Source organism: Larimichthys crocea, unplaced genomic scaffold, assembly GCF_000972845.2.
Source record: "Larimichthys crocea isolate SSNF unplaced genomic scaffold, L_crocea_2.0 scaffold234, whole genome shotgun sequence".
NCBI lineage: Eukaryota > Metazoa > Chordata > Actinopteri > Sciaenidae > Larimichthys > Larimichthys crocea.
This window is the reverse complement of record NW_020853101.1, coordinates 781-15,003: the sequence shown is the minus strand read 5'-3', so window position 1 is coordinate 15,003 and position 14,223 is coordinate 781. Positions and strand designations below refer to the sequence as shown.

At 41.9% G+C, this 14,223-nt stretch overlaps 1 protein-coding gene across 1 annotated transcript in view; it reads right to left on the bottom strand.

The window, feature by feature from the left end:
* snx7 (sorting nexin 7) overlaps positions 1 to 930 on the bottom strand; it is a 55,220-nt gene extending 54,290 nt beyond the window's left edge. The window contains exon 1 of the mRNA XM_019258423.2: positions 749 to 930. Within this exon, the coding sequence (XP_019113968.1) occupies positions 749 to 832 (84 nt within the window). The 5' untranslated portion in view covers positions 833 to 930. The remainder of the gene's footprint in view (positions 1 to 748) is intronic.
* Positions 931 to 14,223: the final 13,293 nt, after the last annotated feature.

Here is a 14,223-nt window from a genome sequence, read left to right as displayed (position 1 = left end):
CACATGATTTGGTAGTAATATACTCAAAATTAGAATCATAGTTCACTATGACATCATAACAAAAAGCAGTGCTTTCAGTGATCCTGGTGCTACATGAGCTGACATGAGATGATCTGTTATGAAATAACAGACATAGTCAGAATAAATGCTACTCTGTTGCATGCAGAGAATTTGGCAGAAATGTCACAACACGGCGTGTCCTTCCTTCTGAGGCTGTGGGCCTGAAGTGTTCAATCATCTGTTCAGAAGTGTTCTCTCTGCAGTCACTGCTTAATAACAGCAGCGGTGGTGAAGCAGAGATTAGACTGCAAACTGGGCTGGACTCAGTGCTGCTTCTTGATGTGGAGTGAAGCCGAATTGAACCTGGACCTGTGGATTAGTCAAAGGTCTGAAAGGTTTTCAGAATGTTGTGTAAATGTTTGCAGCTGAGCAGAGACACGCTGAATGCTGCACACAATGAACGGGCTTTGGCAGGACAGCGCAGAGCAGCTACAGACAGTCAGTCCTAAGGTCAGCTCATCAGCTGATCCAGGAAATTCGGTTTGCTTCCTCTCCTGTGACAGTGTGTGGTCTCGATGTGGACCACAGACCTGGACCAGGACTCCTTCACCGTGTTTACCTCTACAGTCCGGTAAAAGCGGCTCTGTTGTGTCAAAGGGTCAAATCCACGTAGCATGAAAAACAGTGAACACTGAAGCTCTCGTCTTGTTTCTACGCAGCGTGTGTGTGTGTGTGTGTTTGTCTGTACCTTACTGAAAACCTCTAGGTCCTCGTCCTCGTCCAGGTCCAACATATGTCCCGAAAAGTCTGCAGGGACAGTCTGTCCGCTCATGTCTCTGTCAAAGTTTCTCAATGAGCTGAGCTCACGAGAGACCTGAGAGGTAAACTTCAGCAAAGTTTCAGAGCAGCAAAGACCGCGAGACACAACGAGGACAGCACTTCCTCTTAGTCATTTCAAAATAAAAGCCGCGCGTCTGCGATGTAGCGTCAAACACACACACATACTGTGTCAGGTCATGACACGGATCTACACCCGGTGAACATTGCAGCATGTGAAGTGAGGGGTCTACACATAGATGCATAGTTACATATTAATACTAGTACTATTATATACATATGGTTTACATTGAGATAACTGTCTGTGTCTTAGCTATCAGTTTGGTCCATCTGGACTTTGAGGTTATTTGATTAGGAGTACCAGAGAACCGCCAGGATGACGACATTGTCGAGTGCAGGGACGTCACTAGGTTTAAGAAACTGGGGTGGCTTAGCCCATAGAGGAGAAAAGTTATTTTCTCCTCTATGGGCTAGAGGGTAAAAATTTTTCAGAGCACCAATTAAAGCTTTGTCAATCAATTGATTAATCTAAGACGATGACGCCGAAAAAATTTTCAGAGCACCAATTAAAGCTTTGTCAATCAATTGATTAATCTAAGACGATGACGCCTCCATACACCTTCAGCTGCTTTACCAGCTAAACAACACCAGTTAAATTGTGCTAAAATACAAATAAAAACAATTGCAGGTGCCATACATACCTGCACAAAATGAAGAGGGCAAGTGTTTCATAACTCATCATCATGGAAACATTATACAGGAGAAGACTGTTCTCTAACCACCACCCTAGACTTACCAACATCTTCATAAACCAGGCCATCCTTCACCCATGCGTTCGCGCTCTGCTCTTGCCGCTGTGAGGTTCGGCTCTGTGTACTTCAGAGGTAAACACGCAAGCGGCAGTGAGCAGGGTATGGAAAACATGGACTGGAATTTCAGTGATGTGGGCGTTCTCTATATGAAAAAGTGGAATGGATTGTATAATGACGCACTGAAGGGGCTCTCTCTACCGTACCCAATGAAATGAGATTTATGATCATATTTAAGTGAATAATGACAGTTTATATGATTATTGGTTTAAACTCATATTCTGGCCACTTTGTATTGCATAAATAGGCATTTTTTTGTGAATAATAATATGTAATGTAATAAATAAAAATAATAATAGAACACCACCAAATTATTTAGGGGGGCTTGAGAAGCCCCCCTAAAATGGGCCTAGTGACGCCACTGGTCGAGTGTGATAATGAATGTTAATGATGTATTACATTGTATGTTAAAAGAGTCATGTAAGATCTGGTATCTCAAGTCCCATATGATGTTTTTTCCCTCGGTGTGTTTCCTTTAACGTTGTTAAGGGAGAGATCAGGTCACAGGAAGGGCCATCTGTTGGGGCTTCTTGGGAGAAGGGGCCTCTCATTGCTTCTCATTTACTAAGACAGTGTCTGCGGAGTTTTTCTTCAAACATCCTAAACTGCATCGCCACTGAACATACGACAGATATAACTCATCCTTTGTGTGTGTTATCTGTGACACCTCAGGTCAGGTTATCATGGCTAAACCCAGTACTGACATGATGTCCACATGTTTACTGATGATATAAAGTATTTCACGTGATAATGTCACATCTGCATATTTAGTATTGCCACAGATAACCTCCATATCAGATGAATACACCGCACTTTTAATAGATCACGTGTGGTTGATCCCCGTTTGTAGTTCTATTTCATATTTTTATCAAACAATTTAATTTCTACTTTTACTTTCTACCTTTTATACAGTTTAACTTCTTAACACAGTTATATATTTAAATTATAGGCAAATGTTTAATTTCCCTGTACATATTTAAATAAGCACAGGTTTGAATTTAAATATATTCATTTAGATTGATCTCAGGTTCTTTTTAACGTATGGATGTCTTCTAAATGCTGCTGTGGTGTAAATCTATGTTTCATTAAATAATAAACTTTTCACTCTGATGTCACATTTGCGACCTTGAAAAGGGTTCCCTAAATTAATATTTATTTATTATTTATTTAAAATATTGTAGCAAAACTTTTTTTTCTGCAAAACCAAGTAGTTTTAAATAGCGTGGGCTTTTATGTTGGTGAAACATGACAGTACTTCCGGTGTGGTGCTGGTGGTGGTGGTGCTGGTGTAGCTCTTGACGCAGATGAACGTTGAGAGCGCAGATGCGGAAGGATCAGAGCTCAAATCACGCCCTCCCTTCATGACTGATCCTGGATCAGAGGAGGGCGGGGCGACACGAGCTCCAAACTTTTTACAAGAGACCCGAACCGACGGAACCATGAGCACGTGACCAATGAGCTGAGCTGTGACGTCACATTCAAACAGGAAAAACACGGAAAAAATATGATGAACAGTCATTATGATAAAATATGATGAACATGAAACAAAGAGAAAACAGAGCAGAGCTGCCTCCAGACTGCTGCAGCACGGTGTGGATGCAGAATGCAAAACACAAAAACAAAGTGTGTGTTTAAAAAGTGTCTTCATGAGCTAGGAGCACTAAGAAACCACAGCAGACGAGAAGGCAACGGAGTGCCAAAAAAAAAAACTGCAGTTCCTCTTGTCGTCCAATTGAGGCTGGCTCCAGTAGTGAGTCAATCTCCATAAGTCCCCATGTTCAAATGTCCAACTTCACAGCAGAAATAAACATGTTTACAGCCTGGTCTCTAGAGCTAATTTCCCCGGTTTAATTATTTTATTCTGTCTGGACCCACTCCCATTGTAGATGTAAACGAACATTTTTTAGAAACAAAAATAAAAAGATTCTTATTTTCAGGTGATTATACATACATGCATGAAAACATAGTTATGCCTCCCTTATTCTGAAAATAAAGGCCCCTAACCTCACACACTGCACCTTTAAGGCTTAAAGTTATGCAGAATTAAGAGTGTAGACACTTCTTTTGATTGACCGGTGGCTGGCGTTACAGGCAGTTTGTTTGAGCAACCAGACTTCATTCAGCTCCACCTCTCTCCACCTCAGTCCGACAGTCCACAGACAAACACAAAGTCAGAAGCACAACACTGACTAAAATAACATGGTGATGCTGTAGCATTCTTTTTATAAATCTATAGGTCATACCCCATCAACCAAGAGCAGCTGAAATACAAAAATGTCCTCCTGGTTTCAGGGTAATGCATTACTGAAAAGCCTGATCTCAAATGTAGCAGCGTGTGTGTATCAAAAAAAAAAAGAGGTAAAACCTCCAAAAAAAGTCTCATCCTTCTACGTCCAGACTTTTATTTGCTGGCTGTTTCAGCTTATGTCTGAAAGCTCATTTCATGCTCAGCCGGCACACTGCAGCTAAAGACAATATCACATATTCCTGCGTGTTTGTCAGAGCAACGCTTCCTATCACCTTCAGCCTTGTCAACACACAGCCGCACAGCCAAACTCTCTGTAGCCTCGAGGACTCAAATAACTGTCAGGGCACAAAGAGAGGGTGCAGGCTGACATGAGGGGAGCTATGTACAGATGGAACACTCATTTGCATAATGTGATCATAATCTCCACGTACTGTAGTGAGGCTAGCCAGCAGGCTGCGCTCACACACACCTCAAAGCTCCACCAACATGGCACCAACCAGAAGATGTCACTGTTGTACAAGCCACGCTGTGCGTCACGCTTCAGCCTGTCCGCGATAGATGCATCGTGGCCATCGATCACAGGCTGCACTCCACCATCCCTTCACTCCACAGCAAACACTGTTCCTGAGAGAAGAGAGAGGAAAAAAAACAATCTTGCAGAAGGGGGAAAAAAAACAGATTCTGAGAATGAGAATTTTCCAGGCTGAAGGAGACAGAGATTCTTCACTTCATTTATTCCCTCAAATAAAAAAAAAAGTCCTCTGAAAAAATGTTTGTTTGTTTTTGTGATCCGTTCTTTATTACTTTTCCTATATTCTTTAAATACACACACCGTCAGGGTGCAGCAACATGATATCACATATAGCCATATATCAACATGTAACCTCACTCAGTTCCCACCATAGAGATCATTTCGAACCATTAACCCCCCCCCATGCCCTCAGCCCAGATCTCAAGAGAGAAGAAATGCTAATTAAACAAATAAATAAATACAAACAATTCTATATTCACTTGTATGCCAACAGTTCCAAACCCATTTGCTCCTGTTGCATGCATTCTGCTTCACTGTGTTTTTATTTCCCCCTGTAAAATATGTCACACACTAAAACATGTACATGATGTAGATGATCTGCTGCAGCACCATGATGTGCACAATGTGCATTGGTATTATTAGTGTGTGTTATGGTATAGCATGGTCTTTGTTTAATGAATTCCTTGAAAATAAATAATATGACATATGATTGTATGCTATATATGAAGAACAATGGAGAGAAAGCAAATTCAATAAAAAAAAAAACATTTCCTGTGAGAAATTATAATGTGATGGTTATGTCTGAAATTGTTTCTATGTGAAGGTTCAGGGTGTCAGATTTAAAGGGCTCTATTTCCAGAATATGGCAGAAATGGAACAATGGAATGGAGTGTTTAATGGAAATAAGAATCATGTTTTTGTTACGTTAGAATGAGACTTTGATATGTACAGATATGTAGTCATGCTGTGCCATGTTTCTACAGTAGCCCTGAACGGACAAACTAAACTCTCACTCTAGATAGAGCATTTTGTGTTTCTTACATGTGTTTCATGGCCACTGTAGCTTGTGCTGGGAAGAAGGGAGTGAAACAAGGGGAGTGCTATCAGCCACCACACTGCTCGGTGCCACTAAATCCTACACGTGCATTTTTAGTGACGTGATTGTTCCAATCAGTTCATCTGTCAGTTTCTTCAATGGCACATCCAAAATGGAAGAAAAAAAAGAAAATGTCCATATGAAAATATGGGGGGGGGGGGGATTCCACAGCCAGTCTCCACTCGTGTCGATTGATCCCAGTAAAGCGAAGGATGATCAAGTTGTGACGCATCAACTAAACTGACTGTCAAAATGTGCATTTTCTTTGGAATTGATAATGTTTTACTCCCAGCTCACTCGTGTCGATGTGTCATCACGTTGCCCGCTCAAACATCACCAATTATTCCTAATGGACAGAAGATAATCAATACTTATCGATCCATTCTCTCCTCTACAGTAACAATTACTGCTCGTCTTCCACTTGCCCGGGTCAGATTGTTCAGTCTGCACTCAGCGCACGTACACACTGGCGTATACAACACACACAGCGCCGCACATAATTATCTATTCAAACACTCCACGGGATATTTTTTCTGTATTTTCTCTAAATGCACAGTGCCAATGGCATTACAAACAATGTGTCGCTCCACTTTTGGCATTTTGCAATTCAAAACGATGCGAGCGCTGCCTGAGCGGAATACTGAGGAGCACAGAGAGGCATTCCAGCCAGCAGCATTAACATACAGGAAGCCATTATCACATCTGGCCTTTGCAGCCAACAGGAAGGCTGCTGAGTGTGTGTGTGTGTGTGTGTGTGTGTGTTTCAGTTTGATTGCACGTTTGTACCTTGTGTGGCTGTGTTAATTGTTTTCATGCATGCACGTGTGTGTGCACACATGTAAGTGTATTTGTCGACATGACATGCAGTGTGTGTGTGTCTGTCCCTTTATTGGTACATATGCATGAAGCAGATGCAATACATGCTTGTACGTGGTAGGTGTGTGCCTGTGCAAATTATGTGTATGTGTGTGTGTCTCCCCGTCCCCCACCTTTCAGATTAGAGGCCTCTGTAATGGTTCTACAAAGGTCAGGGTTTTTCAGTGGTTGGGATGTAGCGCCAGGCTGTGTTTAAAGGTCACCACGCCACACCATTGCATTATCTCCCTGCCATTTCATACCAGTTTGTCTGTCTGATTGATTTTTAAAAATAAAGCTTCACCTCCTCCAAGGCTCAGTGTAGCTGCTTTTTCTTTCACAGTGAAGAATGGAGGGGGGAGGGCGCACGCTGTTAGAGCTTTGTGAGTGTTACACGGGAAGAGAGACGTCCTGTTTCCTTGCCTCTGATGGTGATGATGATGATGAGAGCTTGCTGCCGCACGGGTGGCTGGGTTTCGCCTGGGTTCACCGCAATGCCACGCGCTTTCGCCTGAGCAGGTGGGGAAATTGAACAGTGCGTCAGCGAGCGAGCCGGCTTTAATGTGGGAGTGTAAAAAAAAGTAAGAGAGTGAGTCTGCTGCCCTCCAGCTCAGAGAGGGAGGAGACTTGTTGTTGGAGAATTTCTAGATATTTCAGATTTTTCATTCCAGCACAAAACCTTCACACTGAATCCTGTCTACATTTAGTTAAATTGCATGTGATGACTGCGGATGGAAATATGGGTCAGTCAGATTTCTGGATTTCTTCTGTTATTCAAAGTTAGCTTACAGCCTGAAGCCCAGACTCTTCAAAAGGGGGTCTGTGACCCCTTGGGGCTCCCCATGGTTCAAAAATATGTCCTAAAATACAGATTAACATGAATCGATCATATTATTCAAAAAATCAGTCTACACATTCATGTAGGCCCTACACATGTAGTAGGCGGTCCATACTCCATCAGCTACATCTGATCTAAATCATGCCCACAAATGATTCCTTCTATTACAGTCACCAACAGAAACACATTGATCATCCTTTTAGATGACAACAAAACCATCAGAATGGTTAAATTGTACTGTCATATGGTAAAAGTATGGTCTCTATATGTGTTAGGATTTGTTAGATTTGTCTGTTGCCCTGTGTTTTCCTGGTGTTTCCCTGCTCTTCGTGTTTGCGTCTGTTCTGTCTCCTCTGTCTGTGCAGGCTGGGCGTGCCTCACACATGCATCTCATCATCTCATCAGCTCCTGCAGTATCTGGTTCACCCTCCCAGACTCCGACAGTTTGTTGTTCCTTCTGTGGTAACTTCACAACTTACCAGCTCAGAGAAAACCTACTTGTTGAAGTATCTTCTGTCATTGTATTTTTGGATGCCTGCCCTATCTGCTTTGTCCTCCAGCCTTGTCACACTCAGCCTACCATTGTCTGTTCACCAGTCTTCACCATCCTGCCCTGAAGATCCCCCCTGTACCTCACCTGTTGTGTCTTTTCCTGTTGCATCTTGTAAATAAAAAAAGTCTCCTGTGTGTGGTCTGCATCGTGGGTTCAGTGTTCCGGCGTGAGCTGAACTTAACAATGTGGACAGTGCCATGACATAACTTCTGTTATGATTTGGCACTACATAAATAAAATTGAATTGAATGTATGTGCTCCAGCCCCAAATGACACTAATAAGGAGAAGCCGGTAGGGATTAATGGATGGGTTCCATCACTACACACTGTGAGCATCGAGCCATGTCAACCAAAGAACTTTTTCTCACAGTAAGAGCTCACAAGTGTTTTCTGGACAGATTTTCATAGAATTTCATGAGGATATTCCTGGTCCCCAGAGGAGTCTGGAGTCCTGGGGCCTCATGTACAAAGCATGCGTACGCACAAAAAAGTGGCGTACGTCCTTTCCCACGCTCACGTTCAAATGTATCAAACGTGAAACAATCGTAGAAATGTGATTGCCCCACGCCAATTTCATAGCTGTCGTACGCACGTTTCTACAGCTATTGTTCCTTTGGCGACACTTAGAGGTGAAGCTGGGAAACTGTTAATAATGTGAAAACAAGTAGTCATTAGAGTGATGTGCACATCAGAGACACACTTATGAACAATTAACACACCCACGTGTTTGCAATTATATGGGTGGATATAAAGCATGCGTAATGTGATTAAGAAAATGGTATTAACAATGGCAGCGTTAGCGTTGTTAGAGGACCTTGCAAACGTGAGCGATTTAAGGAACGCAAGGATTTACTTGCAAACCATGATAATTGGGTCATAAACCAATTTCGGTTACCAAGGCCAGTGTTACTGGAGTTGTGCGCAGAGCTGCGGCTGGCCCGAGAGCGCAACGGGGGCCGGCGAGTAGCTTGGGGTTGTGCTGACTACGCCGGGGGTTCCTGGCAACAGGGGAATTCCAGTGGGAGCTGTTTATCTAAGTAGGAAACATTTTCATTCCATCAATGTTCAAATCATATGTGATGCGCGAATGCAGCTAACTAATATCGTGGCAAGGTGGCCTGGTTCAACGCATGCCTCATTCATTATGACTAACAGCATGGTTGGGAACAGGCTGGAGGCTGGCACGGTGCGCGATGGCTGGCTTCTATTCGTTTAATTGTCCCGTATGTACATATGTACATACGGGACAATTAAACGAATAAACTCTTTACTTACCCAGAAGCCGTGCCAGTGTGCCAGTGTGCCAATGCATATTTGGGCATGTGGCATTCAAATATCATGTTTTTGGTTTTCTTTATTTTCTGCTGGTGAAATTAGAGCTGCAGAGCTTTCTAACAAGCCCCTGATTGTCTCCCTGTGTTCAGTATTCTTGTCAGTAAAAGCGGGCGTAAAATGTCAGCCACAGCGCCACACCTGTCCACACCTGTGTGTGCGCTGCTCGGATCCCACGGCATTTACAGCCTCACACACACGCTACCACTCACGTCTTTTTTTGGTCATATTTATCAGCTTTAGCTCAGACTCTGTAAAATTCCTTTTCTTTCCTTTGTTTATCGTGTTATCTGATCGGACAAAGAGGTGAATCTCAGGTCCGGGGCCTATTTAAATAGATTTGCATATGTAAATAGGGGCGTGGACAGGGAGGAGTTCCACGTGCGCTCAATTCCACGTTGATTGGGATGTACAAAAGAAACGTGCTTGGATCCATGCGAATGCCCACTTTGATACATCTGAATATTTTTGTGCGTACAACAGTTTCCGGGTTCTGGTGTACGGCAAGTTTTAGTAGGAAATCCACGCAAGTATTCGTACATGAGGCCCCTGATGTTTTTGATGACACCCTGACTTTTCTTCTGGGAGCCACAATTGGGTGATGGAGGTGAAGTGCGTGAAAAAACAAGGACAAGCGATCTTTAAACAAGCGACACATCGTTCAGCCTGTTTGCTGATACACAGGATCTTCACTTGGAAAAACTGAAACAATAATAAATGCAGTAACTGTGACTTTAAGACAGAGTGTGTGGTAAACCCCCCCCCCCCCCCCCCCATATATATATATAGTATATATAATATATATATATATATATATATATATATATATATACACACACATACATACATACATAATGACCTATTGACTACATGTTGATATGGTAGAGGAACCTGCTCATGTGTCTGGCGGGTTGGATCACAGCTTCTTAATAAAAGACCAGTATTGACAAATGGATTCATCGGTGTAACCCTGCTTAAAACAGACTCCCCATGTCCTCCGCTCACCAGATAACTGGCACAGTATCAGGATCCATGTGCAGCCACCAGCAGCATAATAATCAGATCAGCCAATCCCCAGGCCTCCTTCAACAATGGCTTACGTAGATCACTGCTGTCAAACTGCTTTTACACACTGTCATGGCCATTAGCCCGCACAGGCCTGAGTGGCTTCTCGCTAAGACAGAAGGAAAAAAAATCAAAGCAAATGGAAAACATCCACTGTGACTGTTTGCCCTGTACCACGTCCAAAATGACTAAAGTAGAAAAGCATTACTCACAATTATGGCACAACTCTTATGTTTGTCAGTTTCCAATGTTTTTTCTCTCTCCCCCTCCCCCCTCCTCTCCATCTCTCTCTCTCTGTCTAATGCTGAATGAATTGCTCTTGTTCAGGAAATTGCTGCTAACAGTGGCAGGCAGCTCCAAACATGTTCCACTTAAAGAGAGAGAGAGAGAGACAGACAGAGAGAGATTAAATGGGGGAACTTGGCCACCTGGATGAATGCAGCGACTGAACAATTAAAAATCAATTTACCGTCAAAAAGCTTTGCCTTCTAATTAGGACCGCATGCAGGCCAGAGGGGCTTTTCTGTTGAAGGGCACCGCTTTTTTTTCTCCCCGCACATGTTTCATATTTGTGTTAATGTTTTCCCCCCCTAACTATCCCATTGTTTTTTCCATCCTCTGCTTATGCCCACATAATGATAATGCAGTGCTAAATAGTGTATTATTCAGACACGGGCTTGTACAATAAGCCTAAATGTATCTGCCAAAATGGAGAGACGTTTTTTTGACTCTCAGCAGGTGTGCAGTGTTTGGACCAGTCTTTTTTCTGCTGGAGATGATGATGATGATGATGATGATGAGGACGACAATACAGCATGAAGCTCTGCAGCGTCTCATACAGCATATATATGTACTGTAGCAACAAATCCATAAATGTTGCAGGAAAACAAACAAACAAAAAAAAAACATTCTCAATGTGACATGAAGAGCCTGATTCTGCTTGCTCATTCTTCATGAGAGGAAGTGAGGATTTGTCTCTTTGCCTGACAGTTCGGAGGCCTGTATGGCAGCTGTGTTGTTGATTCTGTCACAGTGATGGAATACTTTGTTTTGACTCTTTTAACCACTGTGTTTCATATTTAAAAAGTAATGACAGAGGAATGCACACAAAAAGCTGATGTTCTCGACGCTTGGGTCTTATGTATTATATATAATATTGTCTATATTTGACCTATTGTTTTGTATATACTGTATAATACACATCTTCTATACTCATATTACCAGCTATCATTAGTCAAGCAAAGAAAATAGCTTAATCATCTCACTTATCTTAAAAGTACTGAAATGAAATAAAAACATTGTTGTATTTTTAGTGACTTTTGTTTTGTTTTACAGTTATAGACACTACCTGTATGTATTTATATTGATGTATATTATGTTTCCTAAAATTTCACTGATTCGTCTTTAATAGTTTAACCAGCATTCATTTCATTTAAGGAGCAGTGTGAGTTTGTTTTAATGTTCTTCTTGCATATATTACTGACAAGTATGAATTTATAGTTTCATTAATATACTAATACTTTATTAATAAAATATACTATACTGAAATGGTTTTCCAGTCTTGACTTCCCATATATGCTGAGCACTTATTGGCTGCTTTTCCTTCACCCCAACTCATCCCAAAACATCTCAGTTGTTCACTCTTCTTCTTGGTCAGATAGCCTTCACAGTCTGGAGGTGTGCATGAGGTCAGTGTACAGATAAAAAACACTAAGCTCAAACCAGATGGTCTCTGCAGAATGCACCTCCTCCTCCATTCTTTATGGTGGGAACCACACATGCAGATACCATCTGTGCACCTTCTCTGCATCTCACAAAGACACTAATCAGACCAAAGTACAGATTTCCACATTTATGTAAGTGTAAGCAGGCCAAAGAAGCCTTGGCTAAAGTATTATTTAATAGATTAATTGGACAAGGCGACTTCGGGACTTTCACCCAAAGATTTACTAGTTTGTCATGGATTAGTTCACGGGTAGTGGGTCTCCACTGGTAAATTGTCGTAAGTCGAGACATGCTTATAAGGAAAAAAAATATTTAATTTATTTACAACCAAATAAAACAAGTGATAATAAAACCAGACTAATCATAAAACGACCTTAAAATAATCAATAGTAAATAACACAAGTCTAAAAGATAACTGAATTGGCAAAAATATACACACAAGTAACACAATATAAGATGCCTACTGGGGGTAAAAACACAACATGCAACAAACTAACTAACTAAATAAATAAATAAGTAAAACATGCAAGGGTAAAACAAGCCGCCTGCGGTAGGTCACCTAATCTCAAGCACAGCAATATAAGAACCATTTTGCCAATCAATTTCTCGGACTAACAAGTGTCTAAAAACAGGTTGTCTTATGACTGTCAGCAGACAATAAAATAACAATGAATAAAATGATATAAACACTATAATAAAAGAAAAATAAAAGGTAATTAAACACAGACAAAGCAGCAGCAGCCTCTGCTGTGGAAGTGCCCAAACAATGGCGTTAGTACGGTAAATGGATTAAAACAGTTCACAATTAATGCGGTGCAGTTACTTTAGCTAATGCTGACCAAGCGGACAATCACGCCGGTAGGCTTGTAGCTTCAGTCCATGGAGTCTTGTAGCAACAAACAATTAGCCAAGGAGAGCGACCCGGAAGTAGACAGGTGACAATCCATAATCAAATCAAATCAAATCAATTTTATTTGTATAGCCCAAAGTCACAAAGTACATTTGCCTCAGAGGGCTTTACAATCTGTACAGGGAGTGACACCCTCTGTCCTTAGACCCTCGGTTCGAGTGAGGAAAAACTTGCCCACAAAAACCCTTTAACAGGGAAAAATGGGGAAGAAACTCAGGAAAGCCACAGAGGAGGGATCCCTCTCCCAGGACGGACAGTTTGTGCAATGGATGTCACGTGTACAGGACAAATCAACACAAACATATTGTACAATGACTGATAAAATGACAATGAATTATAATGAATGATAAAAATGATTACAGTAATAGATATGGTAGTAATAATGACAGTAATAAATATGTAGTGGGCGTCAGGCAGGATCAAGCAGCAGCCACGACCACGAGAACCTGCTGGACGACAGAGCACGAAACCCGGGGAAGTTTGGTTAGTAACATGCATTAATGAGACAGTCCACAGATGGAGAGATATGGAGAGATATAGAGATATAGAGATATATATAATAGAGAGAGGGAGATATAGAGAAATATAGAGAGAGATATATAGAGAGAGAGAGATAGAGAGAGAGTGAGAGTGAGAGAGAGAGAGAGACCAGAGAGAGAGAGAGAGAGAGAGAGAGAGAGAGAGAGAGAGAGTTTCGGTAAGGGAGATGTGTGCATCTTTCAACCAATACCGTGCCTGGCTAGGCAGAACCCTCGGTGGGGTCCCCCGGCAGTGTAATCTTATGTCAGCATAACTAAGGGATGACCTGAGCCAGCCCTAACTATAGGCATTATCAAAAAGGAAAGTCTTAAGTCTATTCTTAAAGGTGTTGACCGGTCTGCCTCCCGAACCCAGAAAGGTAGTTTGTTCCACAGAAGAGGAGCCTGATAGCTGAAAGCTCTGGCTCCCAATCTACTTTTGGAAACTAGGGAACCACAAGGAACCCAGAGTCCTGAGAGCGCAGTGTTCTAGAGGGTAATAAGGTATTATGAGCTCTGTTTAGATAAGATGGTGCCTGACCATGAAAGCTTTGTAAGTAAGGAGAAGATTGTAAATTCTATTCTAGATTTTAATAGGTAGCCATGCAAGGAAGCCAAAAGTGGGAGAGAGTGATCTCTGATCTGGTTCCTGTCAGAACACGTGCAGCAGCATTCTGAATTAACTGCAAAGTTTCTAAGAGACTTATTGGAGGGCAGCCTGATAACAAAGAGTTACAATAGTCCAGCCTTGAATAACAAATGCGTGGACTAGTTTTTCTGCATCCGCCTGAGAGACAATGCGTCTGATTTTAGCGATGTTACGTAAGTGGAAGAATGCAGTCCCT